Source organism: Ipomoea triloba, chromosome 6 (assembly GCF_003576645.1).
Source record: "Ipomoea triloba cultivar NCNSP0323 chromosome 6, ASM357664v1".
In the NCBI taxonomy this organism is placed as follows: Eukaryota; Viridiplantae; Streptophyta; class Magnoliopsida; order Solanales; family Convolvulaceae; genus Ipomoea; species Ipomoea triloba.
The window spans coordinates 17,956,699-17,968,743 of NC_044921.1; the positions used below are offsets into that span (position 1 = coordinate 17,956,699).

General features: G+C 34.5%; 1 protein-coding gene across 1 annotated transcript; it reads left to right on the forward strand.

Annotated features, from left to right (window-relative positions):
* Nucleotides 1–423: 423 nt before the first annotated feature.
* Nucleotides 424–11,704, forward strand: LOC116022556 (probable LRR receptor-like serine/threonine-protein kinase At1g56140). The gene is made up of 24 exons (XM_031263308.1): nt 424–972; nt 3,925–4,099; nt 4,216–4,287; nt 4,516–4,587; nt 4,690–4,761; nt 4,873–4,944; nt 5,033–5,104; nt 5,206–5,277; nt 5,425–5,496; nt 5,596–5,667; nt 5,780–5,851; nt 6,071–6,142; nt 6,224–6,289; nt 6,521–6,586; nt 6,732–6,776; nt 7,338–7,402; nt 7,743–8,125; nt 8,705–8,900; nt 8,992–9,159; nt 9,668–9,786; nt 10,051–10,261; nt 10,358–10,589; nt 10,680–10,830; nt 10,991–11,704. Exons 1-24 carry the CDS (start codon nt 804–806, stop codon nt 11,372–11,374), a joined length of 3,150 nt encoding a protein of 1,049 aa, XP_031119168.1. The 5' UTR covers nt 424–803; the 3' UTR covers nt 11,375–11,704.
* Nucleotides 11,705–12,045: the final 341 nt, after the last annotated feature.

Consider the following 12,045-nt stretch of genomic DNA (forward strand, 5'->3'; position numbering starts at 1 on the left):
CATACAACTAATCTGACCGTTCCTTGCCGCTAGAAAATCACCATTGCATGAGAAAACAATCACCCCAAAGAAAGCCTTGCCAGTTTGTGGAAATACAGAAACATCTACAAAGGCCTTCATCATCAAATTCGAAGCTGGGACAGTATTGTTTGGTTCATTAGAAGGCACTGGAGATTGAATATGAATATTTTGTAACACTTGCCAATCATGCATAATATTAATAGCCAACATTCGGACACCCTGGTTTCAAAAAAAAAAAAAAAAAAAAAAAAAACATTCGGACACCCTCCATCTCCCAAGTCTTTGCATTCCATACTACATCATTTCTATTTTTCCAAATACTCCAAAGCAAAGCAGCAGACCATAATTTAATATACTCATCAGCCGAATTAAATATATCAGAGAGCCACGCCTCAAATTCTATTAATTATTTAGTCAGTTACCTAATTGTATTTGCCTTTGATTTTAGATAGTAATTTGAAATGAATAAAAGTATTCGTCTTTTTTTCTATATTTTGGGTCTTCCTGTCTAAAATCACTCAAAATGCCATATAAAATTGTTGGCAGGGGACGACTTTTATGACCCGTTGACTGATTATATCATTATATTAAAATCTCCATTTGGCCAATATATATATTCGGCATTACCAAATGCAATTATCTGTTCCAAGTTGTCAGCTCTCCGGTTGTCTATGTCGGCCCCCTTTGCCACTTAATCGTTTACACCTACAAAAAGCACTTCTCTCTCTCTCTCCCTCCCTCAGACAAACATATTCTCTCTCTTTTACAGAGTTGTTTTGCAGATGAAGGGGAAGTCGGTGCCAAGTGGAGTTGGCCTGATGAAGTACGGCGCCAGGTTGTACGTCGTCGTGATTATAGCAATTGCCGTCATCGCCGCCCCGCAGCTTCTTCCGGCGGCCCGAGCTCAGACGCCCGCCGCCAACAGCAACGCCACTGTTGATCCCGCTGAAGGTGCGCAACATATCTCATCTTCTCTGAAATTTCCACCCTTTTTTGAGTGATGAGGAAACCCGAAATTACTATCTAAAAAAGTATATCAGATGAATTCCGTCTCATAATCTTAGCCCGTAAAAGACTATAAGGAACCCATAGTTAGTGGGTCCGCCAGTAAGCCATCCACGGCTTCTTGTAGTCTTGTGGTTACCAGCTAAGTCATCAACCCTATCAACTTGATTGAGTTCGTCTTAAATTTTTCTCTTTTCCTAATGACAAAGAAACTCACATGCACAATTATTATTCGAAAATATACATTAAGTAAACTCTGTCTCATGACCTGGCTGAAAAAATATTTCAAAGAGTTCAATAGTTGACGTAATTTTATGGTTATTAAGTTATTGTACTAAACTTTCCTCCCCTTATATGTGTGTCTGCGCGCAACGGCGCATGTGCGTGCTGTGATTGTCCACTGAAAATGATTGTTGCCGCCCCCCACCATCTTATTTGTTCTGGGTCTATTTTTATATAATATAATATAATTATTGCTGTCATTTATGTTATGATATTGCTGTCTTTAGCTGGCTTTTGTCTTAAAAACTTTTGTTTGCTTCATAGTTCATTTTCTAGAGTACGATTTTACTTTACATTATTGCTCACAAAATCAAATGGGGGAAGTTAAAGAAGGTTAACAGATACGGACAGGAACCATTGAGTCATAAGACAAATTTTGATTGAATGTCCTTTTTGTCAATTTTTTTTTTTGGGGGGAAGGACTTCAACCTTGTGTTTTTTTTTTTTTTTTTTTGAGAAGATCAACCTTGTTTTTGAATCTTAAAAAAAAATGAAGTTTGATTCTCAAAAAAAAATGAAGTTTGAACTTAAGATTTGGTATTTATGGAAGACATATTTGCAAGACTTTAAGGGTAGTTTAGTAATTGAAAAATCTTTTTCTTTTTAAAAAATAAAAATAGAAAACGTATTACTTTTTTTTTTTTTAAACAAATTTTCCATTTTTCTAATTTAGAAAAGAATTTTAAAACCATATTTTCTTGTTTTCCAAAATTTTTTAAATGCAAAAATTATATATAACTTAATTAATAATCATTATTATTATTTACTACGGAGTACAAATTTCAACTTCACTTGTCTATAATCTATATGTCAAGTACCGTGTGGTTTGATAATATCACTATGGTCTTTCCAATCAGAAAGTCATAGGTTTGAGTCTCATCTCAAATCCCAATCAATGATGTTATTCAAATATTGTAATAATCTAGTAATGTATCACATTAACTCTTCTTGAAAGGCTAAGATAAACTTAAGAGTTAATACCACAAATGGTCATCTGATTATTGGGCTATTACTTCTTTTAGTCCTCGATTTTCAATTCGACCACAAATGGTTCTCTGACTTTCATTTTGAGCAAATATCAATTTTGGTCCCACGACTATTAGCAAAATGACAATTTTGGTCCACATGTTTCGTTTCTACCAATTTCGGTCCCACGATTATTGTTTTAGTACCAATTTTCATCCACGACTATTGTTTTAGTGCCAAAATTTATCTCGCCAGTCACCCATCCGTTTAAAACGTGCAAAAATCTAAAATTGTTAAGCGTATTTTCATCATTTTCAACTTAATATCTTAATTTGAGTATGAATAAATGGATTTAAGTCCAAAATTCGCAGTTTTCCTCCTCATTTTACCTTAATTTGAGGAGGAGAATTGTGAATTGTGATCAATCTTAGGGCTTAAATCTCTTTATTCATGCTCAAATTGGGATATTGAGTTGAAAATGATGAAAATACCTTCAAAAATTTTAGATTTCGGCACGTTTAAAACGGATGGGTGACCAGCGGGATGAATTTTGGCACTAAAACAGTAGTCGTGGGACCAAAATTGGTACTAAACAATAGTCGTGGGACCAAAATTGGTAGAAATGAAATATGTGGACCAAAATTGTCATTTTGCTAATAGTCGTGAGACCAAAATTGGTATTTGCTCCTTTCATTTTTTATCACAAAATAGTACTTTGTTAAAATTTCTGTTAAATATGTGTTAAATCTAAGAGTAATATCGTCAAATTGATTAATATTATTATGATTACTTCTTTTTGATAATTATATGGCAACATAATTTTTTTTGAAAACATATGGCAACATAATTAATTTCAAACATTAATAAACATTAAGTTAATAAATATAAAAACAAAATGGACGTGACAAATTACATAAATGAACAAATTAAATAAAAATTCATGATTAATGTTCGCAATTTGTAATTGATTAATTATATCAATTCAACGGTGGCGGCCTTCAATTATGTTCCAAACAAAATGTTTGATCGAATAATGAAGAGTGAAAACTATTAATCTGCCATGTATGAACAACCATGAAAATGATGGAAGCAAGGTTTTTGAAAAAAAAAAATTCTTCCATTTTAATCTGTTGGTTAAATTAAAACAGATAGCTTTAATATTAAATATTCATTTTGTACACATAATTACGAGATATAAGGTGTATTATCTTTTTATTTAGTAGTATTTATATTTGTTAATTGTTTCAATTATGCTTATTGGTGAAAAATTCTAAACATTTTTATTTTATGACCATTATATATATCAATTTGACGATAATACCCCTAGATTTAACACCTATTTAACGGAAATTTTAATAGAGGACTATTTGTGGTCAAAAATGAAAGTTAGAGGACCATTTGTGGTCGAATTGAAAATCTAAAGATTAAAAGGAGTACTACCCCAATAGCCAGAAGACCATTTGTGTATTAACTCTTAATTTAAATACAAGTTATTTTAAAGTTGACTTTGATAAACATCTTCAAATAGTTTATTACAAAAATAAGTTCAAAATTATATTGAAAAAAACATTGGCATTCTGTTTTTGGCCTAAATTATAAAATTACGAAGGAGCACTTCATTTTAATTCAACAATGGATGCTGTGCTGCAGCTAGGATTCTGAACTCCATATTCCAACAATGGGGGATTCGGGCGAACAATCTGTGGAACTTGAGTGGAGAATTGTGCTCTGGCGCCGCCGTCGATTCTACCAGCATGCAAGAGCAGTATTTGAATCCGGCAATCAAATGCGATTGCTCTTTCACCCCTTGCCACATCACTGCCCTGTAATCTACCATCTTCTCCCCTTCCTTCTCTGTAATTCATCAATTCTTTACAATTCTGATTTGTTTTTCGTATTTATGAAGTTCAATGCATCATGATGTATGTTTTTTCTTCGCAGGAAAGTTTACGCTTTAGATGTCGTTGGTCAGATTCCGGATGAACTTTGGAAGCTAAATTTCATTAATGATCTGTATGGATTCTTTCTATATAGTGTATAATTTGGATCGTAATCATTTTATATGGCAGTTTCGACAAGCTCATTTGATTATATTATTAAGATTATTGATTTAACAATCCGTGTTCTACACTTAAGTAACTTGGGATTTGGTAATGGATTATTTACAATTCATAACCTGTGTGTATGTATGTAATATATAATTCTCTTCTAAGTTCAGACACCTCATCATTTTGTTTGTAGAAATCTGGGCCAAAATTATCTGACAGGCACACTATCCCCTTCCATTGCAAATATGAGTGGTATGCAATACCTGTAAGTCAGCTTTATCTTCTGTTTTTAACTTGATATAGTTATCTCTGTTTCATGTTGAGTACATGTGTTAATGCATATATGACTCTTTTTTCATGTCACCAGAAGCATAGGCATTAATGCATTGTCAGGGGAGCTTCCAAAGGAACTTGGATTGCTGACTGACATGAGATCCTTGTAAGACATTATTAATGTCATTCATGGATATTATTATTCATTATTGATGTATATGATCAGGATATAATTGGACATTTGTTTGCACAAAATTGAAATTTGCATGTTTTGCAGTTCAATTGGCACAAATAACTTCTCTGGACCTTTGCCTTCGGGGCTTGGAAATTTGAAACGCCTTACACAAATGTAAGATTGATTCAATGCTTTTAACAATATGACTTCTAGATGCTACAGCTTTCTCTTTATATTGATAGATTTTTAATTCAATTTCCAGCTATATAGATAGCTCTGGTGTTAGTGGTGCTATACCTCCAACATTTTCAAATCTAGTGAACCTAGAAACAGTGTAAGTTCCCTTGGTTTTTATTTTTTATTTTTTATTTTTTAAAGTAAAAATCAGGTCAATTTTGTAATCGTGTTCAATGGAGTGAATTTTGTTTCTTTCAGGTGGGCTTCAAACACTGAGCTTACAGGGAGGATACCTGATTTCATTGGGAGTTGGTCAAAGCTTACTACCTTGTAAGACTGTTAATAAGATTATTACCCATTCCAGACAGTCCATTGCACTTGATATCTAGATTCAAAGGAAAATCATTCTTAATCCATACCCATTACTGGTTCTCTACTTTCCATTGTTTATGATTGGCATCAATTGTATTTCTGCAGGAGGTTTGAAGGAAATTCATTTCAGGGTCCAATTCCATCTGCACTTTCAAATTTGACCTCAATGGTTGACTTGTGAGTTTTATCCAAACCCTTACTTTTTTTTATGTGTGTTACAAAGTTTGTTTTTCTTGTTAAGAATATTCTAATGTCTACTGCACTGGGTACTTGCAGGAGGATAAGTGATCTTTTGAATGGGAGCTCTTCACTGGACTTCGTTAGGAATATGAAGAATTTAAGCAAACTGTAAGGAGATATAATCAGCTCCAATCTGCAAAGTTTTATTATACTCCTGTTTTTTATCTGTTTCCCCCCTGGAATCTGACCAATTATAATGAACTGATTGCTTGGTCCTTAGAGTTTTGCGGAATAACAATATTTCTGGCTCCATCCCCTCTAATATTGGAGAATATCGGAGCTTGTCACTGCTGTAAGTCCTCTGGTTGAAGGATGTTTTTAATTGAAATCTTTGAATGTCTACTTCTTGTGTTTGAAATGAGATATTTACTTTGTAATCCCAGGCTAAAGCCAAAAAGATGGGGTGATTGAGGGTCAATATTTAATATAATTACAAATTTTAGTAATTCAATTTTATTTATCACTCCATAAGAAAGCACTGCTTAACCATTTGCCTGTTTTTTTCTTATAGGGATTTGAGCTTCAACAATTTGATAGGACGTGTTCCAGATCAACTTTTCAATCTTAGTTCACTCCAAAATTTGTAATAAATCATCCTGGAGTTTCTTTTACTTTGGTACCAATTCAATAGCGCACACTTACATATGGTCATTCCAATCTTCAGGTTTCTTGGTAGTAACAAGTTGACAGGTTCTTTGCCTGCACAGAAGAGCCAAAGTCTACAGAATATGTGAGTTATATTGCTTTTAATTAGAAAGCTGAACTTTATTGCTGTAAATATTCTATCCCACTTAGCTTATGGCATTAACTAACCCCCTAAACTTAGATCTATATAACAATTAATTGTTCAGTTACTCTACATATTATATCTGTGTTGTTTCCTGCATATATATCTCTGTTGTTCGCTGTTGGCTATCGTTAACACTTGGCATGTTTAACATCCTCAAGATTTTACCTGCAGAGATTTATCATACAATGAAATATCTGGGAACTTCCCTTCTTGGACTGGCGGACGAGGTTTACAACTGTAAGTATGAATAGACAACAAGCATCACACACTGTGTGACATTCCTTCCTAATCTATATGTTTTTGTTTTAAGATTCACTTTCTAATATAATAGGGGTCTCTTCTTGAATTCTAATGTTGCGACTTGCTATTATATAATTTGCAGGAATCTCATCAGCAATAACTTTACCATAGACAGCTCTAACGGCAGGTGAGAGTTAGACTTGACCGTATATATCATGTTTTAGAATCACTATCTTCAATTTTCGTTGTTCTTTGAATTTTCCAAAGGCCATATATCTGTTCATAGATAATAAATATGTTGCTAATAATTAACATGCTAGAGATATGTTTCAGTCAATTTAAAATCTACATCAGGCTATCATTTGCATGATTTTGTTGTAGGTTAGGACTGGTGGTACTGGAACTAGATCCTTAACCATACAGTACCAGTCACTGTTCTAGTTCCAGTTCAAAATCAGTTTGAATTTATAAATTTTAAAAATTATAAAGGGAATTTCGAGTTTCTATCCCTAAAATAGAGGAATCTTAACAAGGACTTTAGGTTCTTGGCTAAGATTCTGGTGCGAATAGTAAATGGTTTGATCAAAACTGTTACCATGGCTACATCAGGCTACTGTTTTCTCAGAAAATGTTTGACAGTTTGTTCTGCCAGAGTGATGCAAATCAAGTCAGATAATTATTTTGAGATAGTTTTAAATTCTCATAGATTTGGTCTTAATCTGATTCAATGCATCCATTCTCCTTTCAGTGCTCTGCCTTCAGGATTGAATTGTCTTCAGAAGAATTTCCCATGTCATCGGGGAGATCCCATTTGTAAGTTAAACAAAAATGTGTTTCGTTGAGCGATACTTTATGCTCAAAACAAATATGTTGAATTTGTAATTCTTTAAAGATGAAATTTCTACTTGTTTCCAACTTCTGTTCTCTAACTTTTTGTATAATTTTGCACACTGCATACTGTGAAAAGGAGGCCAAATAATTAAAATAGCAAAAGATTTTTGTGTTGAGTTATGATACTTAATGTTTGTTGTGAAGCATTGTATTCTCTGCATGATTAAATTCTGAGATGTTATAAATTATTACATGACTGCTTTTTCTATGCATTTTGAGATGGAGGTCTTTTAACACTTTCATATTTGCTCATCACCCACAGACTCTAGCTTTGCCATTAAGTGTGGTGGTCAAGAAATAACATCATCTAACCAGATAGTATATGAGACGGATAATGAGACTCTTGGTCCGGCAACACATTACATGACAAGCACAGGCAGGTGGGCTGTTAGCAATGTTGGACTGCCCTCTGATAGCAGTAGTCCAAAATACACAACCTTCAGTTCATCACAGTTTACAAATACTTTGGACTCTGAACTCTTCAAGACAGCAAGACTTTCAGCTGGATCTCTAAGGTACTATGGCTTAGGCTTGCAAAACGGTAATTACACTGTGACCCTCCAGTTTGCAGAGTCAATAATCCTGAATCCTAATCCTCCTTCTTGGAAGACTCTTGGGAGGCGCATGTTTAATATATATATACAGGTATGTGTTCTAGGATTTGGGTGACTGTGGAGTGAATAATTTATTTGCAAGTGAATATATTAGAAATTTTGTTAGAGAACAGAATTATTCAAAGTATGATTTAAATGGCATCTATTCAAATGAAATTGATGGAATTGATCAAGATGATTTACATATGTGAAGGATATGCTAAAACTGAAGTGCTCACTACAAATTTTGAGCTTAATAGAATGCAACATGCATGCATGTATCCATGTATACCTGCATAGATACATACATGCATATTCCAACTAGATGTGAATTAAGGCTAAGTTAAGTTATACTGTTATAAATTATAGTTAACCGTTGTTACTCTGGTGAGATTGGGCACAAAATTGGCAAAGTAATTGCTACGGAGTATATAATTATGATGCATTCCTTGAATCCAACTCATCTTTTAGGGTATCTATTGATTCCTTTTCCACAAGGACCAACAAACAGTAGATTGCTTTATATATTCTATGTTTTTGTTAAAGAGAAATTTAAAAATTTTTCTCATACCAATGACTTGTGCTATCTTCACTTATACATGAGATTTAGCTGAGGTTTTGGTCTCTTCAGGGAAACCTAAAGGAGAAAGATTTTGACATTCAAAAGTTAGCTGGGGGATCACTCAGAGGCCTTTCGAGGCAATATAAGGTTCAAGTATCTGAAAATCATATGGACATCCATCTATTTTGGGCTGGGAAAGGAACTTGCTGTGTACCTAATCAAGGTACTTATGGGCCTTTGATTTCAGCGATTAGTGCAACCCCAGGTACATATGATCCTCACCAATTATCATTTCAAGTAAATGTATCATCAAAGTTTTTTAAAAATTGTATTTTGAAAACTAATATTTTCTGCAGATTTTGTTCCCACTGTTAGTAACCAACCTCCCTCTGAAAAAAAGAAGAATAGAACTGGCATGGTTGTAGGAATTGTTGTTGGAGTAGGAGTTGTGAGCTTTCTTTCTGTATTTGCTGTGTATTGTTTTGTTCAGAGAAGAAAAAGGCAGGACACATATGATGATGAAGGTGAGTAAAAATTTACGACAAATCCTGTTCTATTTTATTTGCTTCATGTTTCATTTTTCAGAAGCCCCATAACTTCTTTTTTGCTTGAGAAATTATTTTTTTGAATGTAAGAGCATAGCTTGGCCTGGATAAAGCAACAAGAAATTTGTAAAAATTGGTTTATCAACTCTTGCTATTGATCAAAGCAGTTTAGGATCAGTTCTGTTGGAAAGATTGCTAACATTTTTCTTTACAATGTCATCTTGTTTAGGCATAGACGTGGAAGTAGGGGAACGGAAATTAGCTAGCAGGAATGAATATAATGTTATCGATGAACATTTTTTAGATTCATGTATTGCTACCTTTGTTACAAATTCGTATAAGAACAGAACCTTTCTTCTAGTTGTTTCTATTCTCTTTTGGGGGGAGGTAGAAAGAAGTCATTATGTTATGTAAGCCATATGGTGGGTATAATATGATTATTTTGAACTTTGAAGTTTAATAGCATCTTTTCCTATTGAATTTGCAGAGTTCTTGGGAATGGATGCCAAGCCATATACTTTTAGTTATGCAGATTTAAAAGCCGGAACAAGTGACTTTAGTCCTTCTAATAAGCTCGGAGAGGGAGGATTTGGTCCAGTATACAAGGTAATTCTTCTTGCAAATTGCAATGAAGTGCTTAAGTAATCCTTCCTCAATTTTTCACACAAAGAGTAGAAGGGTAAAATTATATACGTGTGTCAGCTCTGCCTTCTGGTTATAAGCCATCAAAATTGGTGCAGTTATGTGTAAAAAAAGATATCTAATGATTTACATTGAAACATAGGCCCTTCATTTTCTTGATAAACATTTGAGCAGCAAAAAATTTTAGCTTAGGATCTGTTTTTTTAAGCTAAACTTGGTGATAAACAGGGAACACTTAATGATGGGAGAAATGTTGCTGTTAAGCAACTCTCTGTGGCCTCCCACCAAGGGAAGAGCCAGTTTGTGGCGGAGATTGCAACTATTTCTGCTGTCCAGCACCGCAACCTTGTGAAGTTGTATGGCTGCTGCTATGAGGGAGACAGACGGTTGCTTGTGTATGAGTATCATGAAAACAAGAGTCTTGATCAAGCGCTATTTGGTATTATCTTATAGTTGTATACCCTTTTGGTTCCTATAACTTATCTCTAATATAAGGATTTGATGCTAATTTAATTTTTTTTTTTCTACTTTCTAGGAGGTAGTAACTTATACCTTGATTGGCCAAGACGTTTTGAAATATGCTTGGGAGTAGCAAGAGGTCTAGCTTATTTGCACGAGGAATCTCGACTAAGAATCGTGCACAGAGATATCAAGGCTAGTAATATTCTGCTTGACTCAGACCTCAATCCTAAAATCTCAGATTTTGGGTTGGCAAAGCTCTATGATGATAAAAAGACCCATATCAGCACCCGTGTTGCAGGCACAATGTAAGATCCCTAAACCCTATATTATATTCATGCAGTTTGACTCAATGCCCAAGATTTTACCCTTATTTATCAAACTAATTGTTGATGCAGTGGGTACCTTGCCCCGGAATATGCCATGCGTGGCCACCTTACTGAGAAGGCTGATGTATTTAGCTTCGGAGTCGTTGCCTTGGAGATTGTTAGCGGTCGGCCAAACTCTGACTCAAGCTTGGAACAAGATAAGATATATCTTCTTGAATGGGTATGGAATATCAATCTGAAAAAGCTTATTATTGTCTGAAATAAACCTGGAAAAACCATCGAAATAGAAATTAGGACAATTTTTGAATGACAGAGGTAGTTGGATTCAGTTCTTAACTAAAACTGTTCTCTTGATCCTGACTGTTGCTGTTGATATTTAGGCTTGGCATCTCCATGAGAATAATCGCGACGTCGATGTGGTGGATGAAAACCTACCAGATTTCAATGAGGATGAAGTGAAACGGGTGATAGGGGTATCGCTTTTGTGCACCCAAGCATCCCCCTCAATGCGGCCATCAATGTCCCGCGTGGTGGCAATGCTTTCAGGAGACACTGAAGTACCAACCGTAACTTCAAGGCCCAGTTACCTTACTGACTGGAAGTTTGATGATAAAACCAGCTTCATGACTGATACTCATGGTTCCCAAACGGCAGGTGATAATTCATCAACAGTTGCTACAAGTGTGACAACAACAGATTTAAATTCTTCACCGCTAGATGCATCTGGGCCTATGCTTCATGAGATCATTGGAGAGGGTAGGTAGGCACGCAGCTGATGAGACACGATCACAGTTTCTGCAATCGCATTACCAGCAACGTTGTTTCTTTTTCAGCTTCATGCTTCTATCGCTCTTATAGTACTTATTATGCTTCTTCCACAGCTACTAAAATTGTCATGGCTTTCGGCTCCACTTTCCTCATGCGCTAGTTTTTGTTACATATGTAAAAATCCAAAATACATTACTAAATAGTATGATAATGCTATGTTGACTAAATTTTTTGTAGCGTTTTATACAATATGATGTAGTTTTATTTAATGAAGGATCGGGCAACCCTATCCAAGTTGGTTGGATACGTAATTGGTTTGGTAAGTACAAGTTTTCAAGTTCTGCTTTTTGCAAGAGTTACTTATTGGCCTTCTCAGTTTGTGGGAGCAATCTAGATTAGGTTTATCTCATTGTGGTTATTTGTTTGTTAGGATCACAAGGTGAGTTTATTCAGAACACACTTTTAGTCGGTGACTGTGAATTTTTTCATAAATCAAAGTTTTATTTAATTAACTAATAGTAAAATTGATCAATTTAAGACAACCATCAACAAATATGAAATTTTGCATATCATACTATTCAATTAAAAGAAATTGATTCAAATAGCATTTTGTAAATAATAAAATGTGCATTTTGACAAGTTCAAATCGGCCACGTAGAACAAATCA

Coding starts and splice junctions, on each gene's coding strand:
- LOC116022556 (XM_031263308.1), top strand. CDS start 804: ATGAAGGGGAAGTCGGTGCCAAGTGGAGTTGGCCTGATGAAGTACGGC. Junction 5,497..5,595: donor TTGACCTCAATGGTTGACTT/GTGAGTTTTATC, acceptor GGGTACTTGCAG/GAGGATAAGTGATCTTTTGA. Junction 8,126..8,704: donor TGTTTAATATATATATACAG/GTATGTGTTCTA, acceptor TGGTCTCTTCAG/GGAAACCTAAAGGAGAAAGA.